Genomic DNA, 18,189 nt, shown 5'->3' on the forward strand with positions numbered 1-18,189 from the left:
GCAGCAGTCTATTAGGGAACAGACAAAACCAATACTTTAAAACAACTCTTCTTTTGGCCTTGTATCAGCTCCTTAATTAAGAAGCTGTGAGCTACACTTACCACAACTTCTATTCTAATTCATGGAAAAGTATTTACAGAGCAGTTGCAGTCTCCGCTGCCTTAATGAAGTGATGAAGTGTTTAACCCTCTGTTGGGTCTGATGTTGTGGCAAGGTCATAATACCTGCCAGCTGTGGCTGTCACTCAGTGGTCACCACAGGAGGAGGAGCCATACATTCCAGAACAGTGATTGATGGGCACTTTTACTGATGAGGCTGTTTAACAGCAGCGTACTGTGTGTTGTTCAGACGCTTCCAGTCCCCGGACCCGTCTTTTGTTTTACAAAGCAGCACAAACAGCCGCAGTGAGAGCAGCTTAAACATGAATCTTCAGATAGGGCTTCTCAGCTGATTGCCTCCACTTGCCCCCGCTGCGATAAAGAGTTGCAACATGGCAATTTCCATAGTGCGTTGTGTTTTAAGGTAATAAATCTGGAGGCTTTTGCTGTTTTCTCAGTTTTATGGGTCCAGATGCACATTACACCGGTGATGTATAACAATAGTCTAGTCTGTTTCAGCTGCACATTATTTAAACGTGTTGCAGGAGCCAATGCTTTAGATCTTTGTTTGATTATGTGTCTCCGTTTGCCTCCATGATTTGCAGTTGGTTTCAAAGCCTCTTTGTAAAATCATCTCAGTGCAGGGAAATTATCATTCACCTAGAGCCAACATTAGATGACAAAAAGTGAAATGTGGGTCAGCATGACCAGATGTTGGCCTATTAAGGTAGACTCCAGACTAGAGGACTCTGTCAATCATGCGGGACCCATGGGACACAGCGAGTGATCTGCGGTAGCTCAGTTACACGACTTCTTTTGACTCCTTCGTGATTCACTGTTTTAAAGCCTCAAACAAAAGGTCACAAGCGGATCAGAGACACCAAAAGGCCTGGTCTGGAGATCAAAGGGAACAGAAGTCCTCATGTGTCTGAAGTCCCGACGAGTCGCACACCGACCACCGCTACATGAGCGGTTTCCTCCCAAATCTCTCATCTAGTGCTTCAGTGTGTGTCATGTTTGGCAGTTTTGCAACCTCTGAACACAATTGTTGAGGTTACGTGAAAGTCGTTTGTCAAAGCTCTGACACCCGGGCACCTATTTGTCATCTTCGGAGCTGTCAGTCAAGCTTACATCACTGTTGCTGATAAATGAAATCTACAGCCAAGATTTAAAAAAATACCAGGAGCTCACAGAGGATAGGATGACAGGGGAGCCCTAGCATATTCCTCTCCTCATTAGCATATCACAGGAGTGATTCATAACATGACATGTGGCCTTGCATGTTGGTAGAGAAGCTTTTAGTCAAGGCTGTTCTGTCCATCTGGCAGACCGGTGAGCCCACATGGGACAACACAACTGTCTTTTTATTATTTGTGTGCGTGGCCCATAAAACAGGTAGACGTTGTTTTTTTCTTAATTGACACTGGGCTCATCCAATTGAAATCCTCCCCCTTTGGGTTTAGTGCCTTCAATAAACCAGAGCTCGTCTTTGGACAGTCTGTCCACTTCCTATTAATGGTATGAGGGTCGTGGATCGTGACCGTGGTGGTGGATTATGCTGATGGATTGTGGATCATGGTGGCATCTGATTGTGTTGGCAGCTGATCGTGGACTATGATTAAAACTTGACATACAATACGCCTACTCACATACTGTACCATAACTGACAATAACTCCTGAATTCATTTGTCATTGCTGCTCCCTTCATCTCTATCAGACATTTCCTCAAGTACAAATACTTTAAACATTGACACACTTTTCCATTATGTTACAAACTGTGTCTTCTAATCAATGTTGTAAATACAGTTATTTTCTTGATGTGTCCAGTTACACACAGAATCTATTGGATATCTGTCCGTCCTGGTAGAGGGATCCTCACATGAGTCTCTCTCTCTATCTACAGTTTTTTTTATCTGTTAATACTTTCATTTTTTTGTAGTTTTACTCTTGTTGAGGGTTAAGAACAGAGGATTTTGCACCTTGTTGAGCTCTATGAGACAAATTGTGATTTGTGAATATGGGCTATACAAATCAAATGTGATTAATTGATTGATAACATTAGGTTTAAGATATTGTGCACTCTTTGTTCTACTTCAGTTGAAGTTTCTACTTTTATGAACACAGGTGGAGTTAGCTCAATAGATCGCTAGTTTAACATGGGTGTAACCATGTTGGCAGGTTTGCTACTGAGCTGCCAAGCTAGCTCTCTTCTGTTTTCCATGGTGAGCTGAAGGTGTATTTTAATGCGGCTCAAATACTTATTTGAGGAACGTGATTGTTTTGTTACTCATCATTCATCAACATTAATAAGTCAGACTGGAGCGTTTTTTGCTTTGTTCATTTATTTATTGGGCTTTGGGGTAAACACTGCTTGTTTTTTTCCATTGTGCCAATACAGTCCATGGTCCTGCTCTTCTCTGAGTCATATAACCAATCTGGTAGTTATTTATTTATGTATAGTGCATTTTCAAAACACTATATGTATATTGAGATAATTTGTTCTCCTTCATTTATTTAGAATATTAGACTAAATGAACAATTAATTGTTTATTTCTCTTCAAATCCTATGGTGAATTTTGCTTTTTGACTTCTACAGCCTTACCCGTATTCATGTTTGTAGTAAACAGGAGCATTGAGTCTCACTTGAAACAGTTATTCATTATTCAGACAAATAAAACCCATTAGGCATTTCTGTCACAGTTTGTAGAACAAATGCAATACTGCTCATGAAATGATTACAATTTTCTTTTTCAGTCGTTTCACTTTAACTTGCAATAAACCATAACAATTTCTAATTAATTTCAGCTCTGAAATTCATAGTTACTCAGTCAAACAGATGGCGTGGACTGTAGCTCGCAGGGCCAAACACAACTAAAGCTGAGGCACAATTGAATGAGAGGGTTCATTAACCATGTTTGCTGTGTTTCTGTAAAGGTGATGATAAAGAATCTCTAAACCTTCAGGCAAACTACAGAGCTGTGTGTTTCTAGAATATGACATAGTACATGAGGGCTGCTGTAATTTCCACATCAATCCAGTTAAGGATTATATTTCATGTCATTCGATATTAATAATCATCACAAAAATGACGAAGAGTAATTACTTTCTGAACTTTACTTTGTTGCTGAATGAAATTTGAAGAAACCAGACAGTTCAATGTGGTTTTAAACTCGTCTTCGTTAACAGGAAATTAAATATACTCACTTAACTGCAAAACATTTGACATGTCTGAGGTATAACAGGTATAAAGACAGGTTTAGTGCAGCCTCCAGCATTTCAACAGATAGCAGCTTGTAAAAGATGTTTCAGTATAACACATTGACTGTATGCTGCTAACTAAGTGTCTTAAAGCTGGAATATATACAAACACAAGGGCTTTGAAACATAAACATATGTCTCCTCATCATAACACTTCACGGCTGACTGATGCACATTAGGCTCCAGAAATAAAAGTCTCATTCATTCTCTCCATACATGAAGTTAGCTGACTCAAAGCTGTATCCCAGATGAAGGGGTCAGGTGACTCTGAAACTCTATCGTGTCTATTCGATCCGATGAACATGCATTTGAGGATACTTCTTTAGGCTTTAGAGATGAAATGCAAACCTGCAGACTGGAGTTTCTGCTCTAACTGATAAACCTCTAACAGCTGTTTTATGTGAGCCGGTCCAGACCAACATCATAAGCAGATTTTCAGCATGAAAGCGTAACAGTGACTGCAAAAAGAAACAATGGAGGTGCAAAAAGACAAGAATATTGAGAAGAAAGAGAAATGTACCCGGCTGTTTCCCTCCATGTCATCACAATGCTTTTAAGCTGCTATTATACTTTGAATAAAGCGTATGAACCTATTCAGCAACACTAGGTTACATGGGTTGTGTGCTCCAGTGCCATTTGTATGATAATCACATAGATCGCTTCTCTTACTTTCATTTGTCCCTGAATACCAAGACTGTCAGGGCTGTAGCTCATTATGAATGCAACATGTGTCCCTTCCCAACAGCCTGCTCAAGGATTCCTGATGTGTTAATCTGCTCAAAATGAGTGCATATAGACACATTATGTGATTAACCTGCTTAATAATGATAATGGGAAATACAAACTCTTCGCCACTGACAGTCCAAACTCAAGAAAGCTCATTTAACGATAGAAACCAAAACCATGACAATGTGATGACACAATATTCAGGAGAGAAATGAAGCACACATGATCTATTACCTGCTGACGGATATTACTTTTTCTAAATTTACAATATTTGCTCTTCAAAATGTCATGCTGAATTTGTCGTCTCACAAAAGGTTGCTCAGTTACATTCTCATGCACTCTCTGCATAACCTTTTCAACAGCATTCACGAAATACTTAGGGCGGGATATTAATCCTGAGGCGACATTTTCCTTTCTAAGGCCAGGCTTAAAAAAAGGGTGGCCTCTAAGAGCAAAGTCAGCTTTATCTCGACCTTTTGTTTTCTACAACATCACAATATGTCGCGTCCCCAAAACAGGTGCTGCTCCCAGGATCGAAGGGCAAACTTCAGAGGCAGGTAAAAGCTGGCAGCAGCTTTGCTCTGCTAACCCATGAAGATGCCTCCCCTCGCCTCCCCCCCCCCCCCCTTTCAACCTGGCTCAAAGGCCCATAACTTTTCTGTAGGCCGAACATGTGATGCTGCAAGAGATCTCAATCTGGCTCTCATTACGATGCAGACCATGAGAACTGCGGGGCAACGGATCAACATCTCAAAAGCAATAACAATGCTGCAGAAAAGTTTGAGCAGAGATTTCTCCGCTTCCCAAACTTCTCCTCTGCTCTTTTTTTTTTTTTTCAGCTTTAATGGGTCATTTGGCAAAAGAAACTTCAACACATGAAATAACAACCCCGGACCCTTCAGATGTTCTGTCTTATTGTCTTTACTGGCTTATTAGCCACCAGGCAGAATGTATAGACCCTTTATAATACAACTCATTGCTCACGAATCTCAACAAAACCATTTAAATAGTTTAGTTCGTTTAGTTCTTGACTGAGTAGTTGGTTTTAAACAACACTTATTATAGGAAATTATAATTAGAGAAAGATTTTAAATAGGAAGAATTAAGTATTTAAATTTGCACTAATCAATACTTAAAATTTATGTTGTCAAATTATCAAGTGTAATGTGAAAGATGCAGCTTTAGAAACGTCACTAAACTCTGCAGCTCCCCTCAGCTCTAATAATAATTTTAGCGATGAAAATGTAAAAAAATAAACAAGTAATAAAATAATGTAGTTGTAAAAAAAATAATTTACGGTTGTCATATTGTGTGGATGCTGTTTGAAAGATCGCAGAGTCGAATATATTGCATGTTGTGTTGCTACTTTACCATAAAAGTGTTTCAACAGATGAACATTATCTATGTGAAGCAGCAGGAAACATTTGGCATGAGCAGTCGATAAATACTGTTCTGATACAATGTGATGCCGATGTGAATCACTCTTTAATGAAAATCATTAGGATCGTCACGGTTATATTTTTACATTTCTGAGTACATTCTGTACATTCGTACATTCGTAGCATTATGATAAACAGTACGGAGATATATTTATCAGGGCACACACTGTACAGCAGCTTTCAACCGAGGGTCTCCCTGCATCTTATCACAGCAGCAGTGTCAAATCCCCCAGGAAGCGTGTGGCAGAGAGTCAATGGACCTAATATGGAGTGATTCTTCTCCAGGGGCATATCCATGGGAATGTGGCTCTGGTTTCACAGTTATCACTCACACAGAGCTGTCAAACGCTTTGCGGCGTTCTCTTGATCCAATTAATTAGGGCCTAACAAGGCATGGAAAGGGAAGGGATTCAGATCTACAGGGTGGCGACAGAGTCAAAGGCCTCGACAAACGAGGCCAATATCTCGTTACACACTGTCCATTAACGAGACATGTGAAGCACATATGTCAAAGAAAGTTGTGACTGTGACTGACGAGGTTTCCAACCACATGCTGACATGTAGAAAAGGCCGTTTGAATATCTGATATTTCTGAGTAGGGCTGGGTTAAAAAAATCGATTCTCAGATTAAAATGGATCTTCATTTGAATGATCTGAGATCGATTCATAAAATTGCGAGATTGATCCTCTTATATATGCCTTTGTGAGATCTTGAGAGGGAATTGTGAACGTCAAAACATGGCGGGAGCTCCTCCACTGAAGGCACAGCCAAGATTTCAGAATTACAAAGACAAAGAAGAGTTGGACATGTTAGTCGTGTTGAATACATTTCTAATAATGCACCAGGTAAGAGGTTTCCTTTCCCAGTTTACAGCAATAGATCTCTAACAATCTATTTCATATCCAAGCAAAATTGGGTTAGGGTTAGGGTTACTGAAGTATCCCTGACTGAATCGAAATTTAATTAAATCGGTAATCGAATTGAGACTTTGGCAATCAGAGTTGAATCGATTCGGGAAATCATTGGCGACACCCAGGAGTTTCCCAGACGGACAAGCTATCTTTGACCTCTGTGCGAGATGAGCATCTCCTGCGCGTACAATTTGTTGGCTGCGTCATTCTCCGAGGTCTGAAATAATTAATCAAGCGGTGGCGAGCGGAGGTGGCATCCTCTCCTCCGCGTGGAGCAGATGTTGTAAATCCACTGCAGCTCACACAGACAGGTGCCCTCCAGCCGGTTCCTGTCTGCTGCCTTGGTAATGGTGTGTTTCCTTTCCTGGGACACTGGAGGAATCGAGCAGTGCTCAGTCCAGCCTCTGTAATCATCACATTTCGAGATTTCGACAGCAGCAAAACCAAGTTGACTAATCACCGCAAGATGGTGTTTGGTGGAACAAAATACAGAATATGTACATTTTGAATATGGAAAGATTATACTCTGTAGACGTATAAACTGCTTGAACTAAACAGCGTTTCAGTCTCTTGTCAATGCAAATGGGCTTTCATCGTCATCTAGGTGTTAAATCATTGCAGCTAAGCTTTGGTGACGATAGTTAATGTTGAGACACATACTCCTACTATTCTACTGACATGCATCATTTGATGGTGGCTACAATATCAAACGTGTAACATTGTGTTAAGACGATATTCAATCATCCATCATCTGTGCCCACAGAGTACAGGCTGTGTCATGCAGGTATTTGCATTCAGTCCTGGGGGCAATGGAGTTTTAGTTCACTTGTCCTGCATGTTTTTTGAAATTGTGTGAAGAAGTGAAAGGAGAACATCCAAACTTCACGTACAGAGGAACAGGAGAAAAGTTTGTTTAGGTACATATCACCTCAGGGAGCCTGAACAAGGATCAGACATGTATTCATTCAGTCTGTCCAACAAAAAGCTCTCATGCAGTTTGTATATTCTCCTCTTGTCTCCAGGGATGTAGTTCAAGTGATGTGTTTTAGAGGGAGGACAGTTGGCCTGTGAGGGTTCGTGAACTGCTGCAAGGGTTACGATCGTATTCCTGCTCTGCCATTCTCTCTATTATACATTTCATACATCTCAGTCTAGACATTAATTCAATTTGCACAAACAAGCATTTCCAGTCATTCCTTTTTATTGTGGCTACCACGAGGCCACAAACTGATTTCACTGATTTGATTAACTGAAGAGCTCCTCCTGGGCATAAAAGAAGCAGAATTAATTTTCCCTGAAAAACCGTGTGGTGCCATAGCTCAGCTGGTATATGGTCTAGTCTGGGAACGCTGATAAGAAACTATTCCATTTGCCGGCTGAACTGCAGTGTAATTCACTCGGTGCATGTAAACAAACAATGAAACAGTAATTAAATACTATAAGGTTTGTGGCTGCACCTATTTTTAATTAAATAACAGCAGTGATAAAAGCATATAGCGCACATGCACAGCTACAGATATCTAAAAAATTCAGTTGGGGAGCTCATTCATCGTGCCTGTCATAAAACCTGCGCCGGGGCCACAACGATACAAGGCATCTACATTCATCATTCGCAAGCAATGTTGTAGTCGAAGTTTAAGGTTGGCTCCTAAAGTTTTCTTTAGTTTCTGCCTCAGACTCTTCCACACACTGGAATATCTCCGAGGTGACATAATAGGCCAGTGTTTATCAAAATAATTACATTGGAGGAATTCTACAGATTCATATATTTTCATAGGACTGTAAATCTTGTGTTCAAGCAGTAATTAGTGCTGCTACTGTGGAAGATACTGTTACACACAGCTGGCCAAAAAGCTGACCACATTATGATACAGTAGCTCTTTACCGCAGGGAAACTGGAAAGAGGGAAAGGGGAATGATTATTAGCAGCTGTCATCTCGATTTGAGAAGGGAAAAACAGTTCTGATGACGGGTTCGTCATAAAGCCCCTCAATCAGTGGTTATTAATGCCAGCAAGTCAAAGAGGAAACAGAAAGCTCGGCATATATTGATTTAAAAAAGGTCAAAATTGACAGAAGGTTTATTGGAATAAGAGAGAGAGAGATGTTATTCATGCAAGAAGTATTATTTTTAAGAGGATTACAACTGTCTGGATCTCACTAAAGTCTCGAAAAGTGTAGTCTTGCAAGTTTTTGCTGACATAAATTTGGCGTTTAAATCTGCGACGGTCTGAATATGACGAGTAAAATAACTTATGCCTCACTCACTGGCATATTGTGGCAATGAAAATACAAATTTCACAGTTAGCTAACTGGGGGGGGGGGGTAGACCAAGAAATATGTTCTTGGACCCTTTGACGCACATGTTCTTCCAAGATTTGCTTCCATCAATCTTCACGAAACTTTGCTCACCCCAGATAGATTTAGCAGCGTCCCAGAAATTCAACAAGAAGGCAGGAAGTGGAGCCTAAGCCCTGCGTTTGAAAGTGTGTCACAATGGGGCTGTGCCTACTTGTCTGGAACGGTCTTTCTCTCTGGATAAACCACCGAGAGAGACCGAGTTAATGAGCCTATGTTTGGCCCTTAGAGGCCACTGTATGTCAGTAACCTCAGAGCCGTTCTGTGAACAGGCACAAAGAAGAGAGATTCCACTTTTTATCTGATCAGGAGCTCGACTTAAGGACAGTTCCACCCTCGATGTATAAACTTGGTGATCAACAGCAGGTTTAAACAGACGGGTTAAGTCCATTAAAGGAATCGTGCTCTGGGAAATATCACTGTCACTTGAGTTAGGACAATGACCACTGCTGCTTTTTCCTTTCACCTGCTTCTGAGCTGTAACCAACCAGTGTAACGAAAGACACCTCCTTACGTTTAGCGGACAATCGAAGCTGAGATCTCGGACCCTGACCTGAAAGGTGACAATTGAGGGTTGAGTGAAAGCAGATCCTGCAGGATATTGAAGTTGTGTATAGCATGTCCATCCCACGTTTCACTGAGTTAATCCTGGAGGAATCCTGGAGCCCATTGGCTATTGACTGACGACAAAGTAGCCTCTGGGGACCACGGCCAATATTTTGGTGCTTCCAGTGTAGACAGCGGATATCCAGGGCAAGACTCGGTTTTCCATTCGCTGCACACTGTTTACACTCCGACTGGTGTCATATATCGAAAGTCGAATGTTTCTCCACACAAAACACAGAGAGCAAAACCTTTTGTAGGTTTTAGGTCCAGACGACATTTTTGCCAAACTCTATTAACAGGTATCTGCATATGAATGCTGGTAAATGAAAAAGGCTGATAGCTGATGCCCTTCAGTCAAAGTGTTGCGCCTCATTTACTCGCCACATGGACTTTTTACATGTGGGCAACCAAAGCCTGCTCAAATTTGATTGGTCAAACTAGAAACAGAAACCAGAGATAATCCAGTTCCCAAAATCTTGTCCCCTCACCCACAGAATCTGCACATTCACTCGCAGGATCGGTTTTTAGAGATTTATCCTGGAGCTTCTCAGAGGAACGGAGCAGCGTCATCTGTCTATATTGGAACGTATCATGCTCTTTCTCAACAAACTATTCATCCAACAGTTCAACTAGTTCAGAGCGAGGTAAAGAAACTGCTTGCTCAGCGTTTCACTGAACACATTTAAATCAAACCAAACCCAGTGCACTGGTGGGAAGATTGAGCTACAACCACAAAGCATCAAGTTGTTCTCCCAAAACAAAACGTTTAACAATGAGCCTGATTGTTCGTCCAATTTTAAACACGGTGGGGATTTTCCCAAAAAGCCTTTTGTCAGTGTTACTGTTACACGGACTGAATTTCAATGTTTACTCAGGTGTAAACCAAGAGAAGAAGGCAAATGAAAATATTCATCTGGCCAATGAAGGTTTGTGCCTAACCTTTCTATTCTGTCAAAGCATTTTGATAATTTTCCATAATTCTGTTTAATATCACCTCTGGGGTTCATATTATCATTATATACACATTATTAGCATTAGTCGACTGGCAGTAATCGTAATTAGCAATTAAAGTTGTACATTTTTCACACCAAAGTCTGCTCACAGACACTTGATCTCTGTGAAATCACCTCGGGCTGAAAACTGTGAAGATGAAAAAAATCGGAGGGTATTGAGTTAGACGGAAGTGATGAGGATCGGTTCAATCAGGAGGAAGAATGTGTGCAATGAATCTCTAACTCTGCTTAATAAATTTAAATCTGATGAGTTAGAAATCCCACAAAGTGCTCTGATAAAAAAGTGGAGTATTCCTTTAATAGCAGTGTCGGTCTCACTCTGTTATATTTCAGAGTTATATTGATAGTTAGGACAGTTTCTAATATGAAAACGGAAACATGTAGGGATGTTTTCAGACAAACATTGTAGAAAAACATGGATGGTGGTTAAAATAAATCCCTCAGCATTTTGCTAAATGAATATCCTGTTTACATCTGAACTCTTACATTTGCAGAAGTGAATTTTTAGCCACTTGGAGGCTGCAGAAACAAGTCGTGAAAACAATTTTTGATCCAGTGTAACAAATAATCTGATGACATGAAAATAGAATTGCTTCACACATTTTGTTGCATTTGCCAACATGAAGAAAGATTAAGGATGGGAGTGGGAAAATATGACTGAATCCACAAATAAGCTCTTTGACAGTTTCTACCAAATTAGCTTCTATCCCGTTCTTAATAGCACAATAAGCCTCTTACAACATGAATACAACAGTAAAATAGAATCTGACACTGTTTTTCCTCATTACTTGCTGCTGGTAACAACAAAACCCCTTCAATCACATAAATCTCCACGTGTAAACACGTTCTGTAACGAGTGCACAGTGATTTATCTGGAGGCACTTCATTATGGATCAGAGCGTTAAACTCAGACTCGTTTATTTTTCCCCCACATACATCTCAGCTAATCAATGGCACGTCTCAGGTATTAACCCTCGTGCAGCAAGGCCCCCGTCTTTCAGCACTTTTACTCCAAACTCTGTGTAACTGTTTCAAGTTATTACGGTTTAATGTCACAGGCGGTTATTTGTGAAAATTGAATAAAGTCACCATTAGAGGTCAGAGCTGTCGGGCTGACTGATATCAGATTAACGTGCCAGATTTTTAAACGCAACACAAAGACGTTTTTTTAAGGGCTCTGACATTGGCTGGAGAAGAGAAGCAGCCCACAGGAAAAGCTTCACAGCCTTTCTGTCTGTGAAGCTTTTAAACCTCAGATCCGTCAGCGAGTAAATGTTACTCAAATGTATTGATGGGGTTTAGATGGGAAACTCTTTTCCTGTATAGAGTTTTATTTCCTGTAGACCATGACGCTGAGGAGATGCAGCTCGGTCTCATGAGGTTTGATAACCAGTCTCCTCACCTGCATTTTATTGAAGGAGAACTTCGGATTTCTATAACTAAACAATTACAGTAACTCTATTACAAATATTAGCAGAATTTTTCCTGAAATTATTTTATGATTCATTCAATTTTCCAAAAACAAAATGTTGTAAATCTCCTCTATTGTTGTACCGTTAATCTCCAGATTTATTATTTTTTTCTTGAAAGAACTGCAGGATTCGTAATAAGTATAAATACTGAAAGAAATCAATTTGTTAACATGATTATATACACATATATACACACAGTTTCCAGTTTATTAGGTCCAGTGCATCGAGCTAAAACAAATGCAGTCAGACTTTAATAAATTTAAATACATAATGTGTATCTCCAGCCACTAGGGCTCTCTCAATCAAAACAATAACAAAAGATCTTTGTGAGCATAGTCGGCAAGTGTATTCTCTGTTTGTTGATCTGGCTGATTGTATTTGTACCCTGTTTATAAAATAACTCAGAAAGTTTTACTTTCTTTTATATTTCCTGTGTTTACCTGAACTGCAAACAACTGACAAAAAAAATGATTAAATGGAAAGTGTGCAGAGGGCACTAAACGAACACTTCATTTTCTCTCCCCCCCCGATAATCAGACTCAGTTGCCATTTTGTGTTACCTAAGTCTTTTGAATCCCTGGGATGTGGGATGCAATTCAGAGGTCTGGAACAAGGTTACGTTCAATCCCAAACTGTGTACTCCGTTAGAGGACAGTCCCCAGGAAATAAAGGAAGTTAAATTGTTCCCCCCTTGGAACTTATTTGGGGAGCGCAGGGCCCATAAAACAAAGTGCCACAAAGCCATTGTTTCTTCTGTCCCTCTCAGACACGAACCTCGGCCCGCTCCTGCTCAGTCACAGAAACACTTAGAAATGGCCATAGAAAGTAATTTGTTGAATTAACTTTTCATAATTTGACAAGAAAATTGAACTTGAATGGCACATACCTCCGCCGACAGTCCCGTTAAGTTCAATCAAGCCTTACAGCAGAACATGAAAGTATAATCTCCATTGCAGAACAATGATGGGTTGATAAAAAGAATAGCAAAAATGTAAGCCTACTGCCTTATGAAGCCACATTTAAACCCACTAGATCCAGATTTTTATTTGAATCTGCACCAGATTGCAAACTCTTTTCAGGCCCTTTTCATCAGGATCCATGCATTGTTCTCGGAAAAATTGGTGGAAATGTCCAAAAAAAGCCCACAATGTCTCACAATGTTAAAGTCCCACTCCAGTAGTAGTAGTTTGTAATGAAAAAATTCCCTTCATGGCTTTAAAATGACCTAAATGTAACTCTAAACTCTCTTCGTTATTTAGTGACTGGGATCTATGATTTTGCTGATGTGGCCCCGCCCTGCCGCCATCACAGTTCAGGAGCCTTTTCCAGCCACTGAGCCCCACCCACAAGTTGGCAGGATTGGTTTCTTAGGTTTGTGACATCATTCAAGACTGTTTGAATCTTTTTTTTCACACTGGGAGTCCTTTACTGCAGTTTTCAGGTGAAAATACTCAGCCATGGCGTTGACTCCATATTTGGCTCAAAATATGTATTTTTATTATATAAGAGGCACAAAGGAGACATGTTAAAAAACTGGACTTTCACCTTAGAGGGAAGAAAATCCTGCATCCGCCCCTTTGTCCAGATTTAAAAACTTAATGGCTTCTGTCTTAGCCTCTTCAACCAAATTTTGTGCAAACCTGTTTTTTCTTTTTACGTAATCCTGCTGACAAACAAATTAACAGCCATGAAACATTGACTTCTTGGGGAAGGTAACTATCATAGAGCTTTAACCATTTATGAACAATTACAACTATTTTGAATCTCCGGTGCAAAGATGGCAACTTATTGTAGCTGAAACTCTGCTGCGCCTATGAAGCACACTAAATCACACAAGGTGCTGTTTAACAGTGACATGTGTGGAGCTGAACTTTAATGATCAACCCTGACACACAGCAAGTATTAGTCTTCAAATCTAATGCAGGTATTATCCCGTCATACATTGGGTGTTCTGCGTTAACGTGGTATTAACGTCTGGGTGTAACTCACTGCACCATCTCCTCTCACCATTTTACAGGGATTTAATAACTGACCTGTCTTCTCGTGCCACGTGAGGAAGGCGCGGACGTGTGATGAGTTGTCTGTTCACCTTGGGTACTACCTGTGCTCCAAATGAGATTCATGACAAATCCACTACAAGGGGCCAGCCAATATGCTTGGTAATAGCATGCTTGGCAGTACTTATCTGTCTCCATTAAAGACACAGGTCATATCCCACAATGTCAAAACCATTAAATCAAAAAATATAGCCTGATCACCGGCTGGTGCTGGGCACTGTTGCAGTTAAAAAGCAGCTCTGTCGAAGGAGGGTGATTAAAAATAGTTTATCTCGTACAGTCAAAAAAAAAAAATCTGAGGACAAACTAAAAAGCTTTGACAGACTATAATCAGAATCATTTCAATTATTATAAACATTATGATAATAGAAATGTTTATAATAATTGAAATGATTCCGATTAAGGTCTGTCAAAGCTTTTTAATTATTATAAACGTTATGGTGAATTTATGGATCCTTGTCACCTGATTTCCGGTGCAACCATTTCCAGTTTGAAAGCCTCTGGAGATCTTTGCTTACGCTTCCAGCTTGATCCATTAATATTAAACTCAATCACCTACAAATGGGACTTGCACCTTGATATGAAGCTGTCATCATGGGCCTGTTGTTGCACCTTTTGCCATTTATTGCAGCAGGAAAATGGGGAAAAAAGACCTGGACTAGGCAATTGTGCTTAATTCTATCTCATTTCAAGCCTCTGCGTGGATCTGTCAAAATGAGCTCCGCTGCACATTTATCATGCAGATAAGATCAAAGCTTGGACAGTCGACTACTTGCCTTGGATTTAGTTTTTATCTTTCATAACAGTGGAGGCAACAGGGATTCGGCTTGAACTCCGCAACTCCTGTGAATGAATAAACTGACCCTGTGTGAGATGGATGTCTTCCTCGGGACCCGCAGGCCTGGACTGAACATCATCGCTGCTCCAGGATCACGTCTCAGCTCAGACCAAGATGTCAGACAGCCAACCACCAAGCTTTAATAAACCGAGCCTGGCGCCGGAAATAAGGGTTGATTCACATTCCCAGGGCCAAAGTTAACATTTTTGAAAGTCTCGTTCTGTCTCACTAGCAATCTGCGATAAAAGGCATTTAGTTTGCAGCATCAATGTGAATGTTAAGCGTTTGTCCCTGAAAGAAAATTGCCCCCAGCCTTTGTATGTTTGTTGGTTGGTTTGTATGTTAGTTAGCCGGATTACGCAAAATCTACTGGACGGATTATCACGAAACTTGGTGGAAGGATGCGATATGGGTCAAGGAAGATCTCACAAAATGTTGGTGCCGATCCGGATCAAGGGGCGGATCCAGGAAAAACATTTTTTACTTTCGTTAATATTGCAAGATTAGGCGTTTTTGAGATTTTCACTGATTACAGGGAACAGGGAATAATTAATTGATCTTAATTTAAAAATCAGGCATATCTAGGGTGATATCTAGCTGATAACTGACAGTACTGACAGCTGAATTGAATTGAAGGGGACTGTTGGGCCTGGGCCATTTTTGTTCAATCAATTAATTGACTAATCTTGTCAGTTTTAAAGTATTCATCACTAGGGTTTCTATGGTATCCATGTGGACCAGTAAAAGTAGATATTTTGAATGACAAAAGTTCCTACAATTAAAACTAGGCCTCAAAATGTTTCACCATCTGATTTACAATTAAAAACCTCAAGATTTACAGGCACGTAAACTGAATCTTTTCTACATAAAGTGAACATGATGAAGTAAACAGAATTTTTTTACCCTTGAGACATGATTTCATCCGACAACGAAAGAAAAAGAATCTCAAAATGCCATCTCTTTAATGGCCACTTTTCCCAGCTGAGAAATATTGCTCCTATAATGTTTGCTCCGAGAGCTTCTTCTGCAAAACTGTGGTGATTTCAGGATCCCTCTGTGTTGGCTCGCAGGTATCTGGGGCAGTTAGGGGGGGAGCTGGGTAATGTGTGAGCCCGGCTTGCTCACCAAATAAGCCATCAATGTCACAGAAACTGCCCAGAATGCTACATAAATTGGGTTGAGTCATCAAAAAGGCCCATTATAGTTTCTGACCTTTTCGCAGTTTGGTCTCGGCTAATTAATTTGGGCAGATCACCGAAGCTGCCTTTGGAATCGACATCCAAACCTTTTTTAATCTGTCTAGAACAATATGTATGCCATCAGTAATTTATCCTGGATGCAGCAGTATGAAGAAGTACATCACTGCCTCTGTCGATCTCTAATCAGCCATTACGAACCAAATTGTTCACCGCCAAAGGTCACGACGGAGAGAGAAGCCGATTCAAAAAGCAAACTGTTCTTTTCTTTTCAACACATACGTCACTATGGCATCTCCTGTCATTTCACCGATGAAGACCTTCAAAGAGGCTGATATTCATAATGAATAAAGAGGTGATATAATTCATATTCCCACCCCTTGCTAAAGCAGGAGAGCTGATGGAAATTAAATTAAAGTGATGACCCATTGTCATGGTCATTAGCGGGTGTATTGATGTTTGTTCGCTCTTTGGAGGCAGCAGCCGGATTGACACATTTGTGTCTGGTGACAAAGAGACGCTGAGAGGCAACAACACGCGGCCCCGCTCTCACAAGACTGTGGATAGTTGCCACAGAAATCAATATTCCAGCTTCCTTCAATTACATGGAGAGGAGGTGGCTCAGTGACACTCACTGCAATGACAGATGTACTGCTGAGGATGCTCAATTTACTGGGAGGCTCCACCAGAATAAAACTTTGCAGGCACGTAGCAGGTAAATGGCTGAAATGATGGGGCAGTAGCCTACAGAGTATAAATTCTGCATGATGCATGAATATCTATAATATATAATGGACTGAAATGTGGACCTGGGATATGGTTGCAGTGACCTGAAATATATAACTGTGAAGCTAAACATATAATCCACACATGTAGTAGAGAAAAACTGCATTTTATGGCACACACATGCACATGCACGCTCACACGCACACATGGAAGCATGTAAGCTCCTTTCTGCAGCTCACCACACAAATCAGCCAATTTAAAACAGGAAGAAAAATGTTCTTAACAACTGAAATGTAAAAAACAAAAAGGCACCTTTTTTACATTGAGATTTGGAATATAATATAACCAGTTGTCAGCAATACCCATACAATCATATAACAAAATGCTGTAGGAAGGAGCGACAGGAAAAACTCCCTCCATTTGCACTGCTCTGGATTATTCTCCTCTCCTGACAGAAGATTTCAAACAGAAAAAGCCTTCACTTACCCAAAGTTATGAGATGGAACAGATAAACTCCCCACAGATGCATCTCTGTGTGAAACGAGAAGTCAGGTTACGCGTCGGATCTGCAACTACAGCTGCGCAATTACACTACCAGAGGAGGGTATCCTGTTCTGCATGTGGAGATCATTATTGGCACAGGGGCGATAATCTCTGAACAACTAAAACAAAAAATCCTCAGAGCGTCTACTCAGCTTGTTGCTGTCTCAAAATTGTACTTAGAATCCCACCAGTTTCTCCCAGGACGTCGTCACAGCCGCGCTTTTGCGCAAAGCCGGAGCCATGCGTAAAATGATGCGAGTCAAAGTTGCTCCTGCGCGCTGTACGGTCCAGTAACGCGTGTGTGTGTGTGTGGGTCTGTTGCGCGTCGCTGTGGTCGCACCAGTCCTCCAGTGCTGTGAGCTGCTGGAGAGATGCTGAGTGCTGCCGGGAAGAAGAGGGAGGGAGAGAGAGAGAGAGAGAGAGAGAGAAAGAGAAAACAGTTTGTGCAGGAGGACATTAAACAGCCTGCTCTCATGGTCAGGGATTCTGTAGCGCTAATAAAGTGTGACATGACGTTTATTCTGCAGCAGAAACCTTATTATGCTTTTCCCACAGGGACTTATAGTGTGTGTGAGGGAGATTATAGTGATCTTAACCTGCTTTGTTTTATTTTTACATCTACTACTGATGCTCTTATGTCATATTTATAATATTTCCTGTACATATTTGCATTTGCATATAATCTCTCTCGTAATAACTTCTGCTTTGTACTGTACTTGATTTCTATGTGTGTGTGTGTGTGTGTGTGTATGGGGGGGGGGGGGTTAGATAAAGGCTCATCTTTTTATCTTTCATGTCATTTATTCTCATTTATATTTATTCCAAAATCTAACACTTATCATTGCTTATATAATATAACGAGTTTTAGCAGTGTTGAAGATAAAATTGAGTTGCGAGTTTGATCTGAAGCCAAAGGATAAAGTGTTGACAACCTTAGTTCGGGGCCTT

The 18,189-nt window shown here is 40.6% G+C and overlaps 1 protein-coding gene across 1 annotated transcript in view; it reads right to left on the reverse strand.

Annotated features, from left to right (window-relative positions):
- Nucleotides 1-17,607, reverse strand: part of gfra4b (GDNF family receptor alpha 4b) — a 38,002-nt gene extending 20,395 nt beyond the window's left edge. The window contains exon 1 of the mRNA XM_034598594.1: nucleotides 17,185-17,607. Within this exon, the coding sequence (XP_034454485.1) occupies nucleotides 17,185-17,227 (43 nt within the window). The 5' untranslated portion in view covers nucleotides 17,228-17,607. The remainder of the gene's footprint in view (nucleotides 1-17,184) is intronic.
- Nucleotides 17,608-18,189: the final 582 nt, after the last annotated feature.

The sequence above is a fragment of the Hippoglossus hippoglossus genome, chromosome 10 (assembly GCF_009819705.1).
Source record: "Hippoglossus hippoglossus isolate fHipHip1 chromosome 10, fHipHip1.pri, whole genome shotgun sequence".
NCBI classification, from domain to species: Eukaryota; Metazoa; Chordata; class Actinopteri; order Pleuronectiformes; family Pleuronectidae; genus Hippoglossus; species Hippoglossus hippoglossus.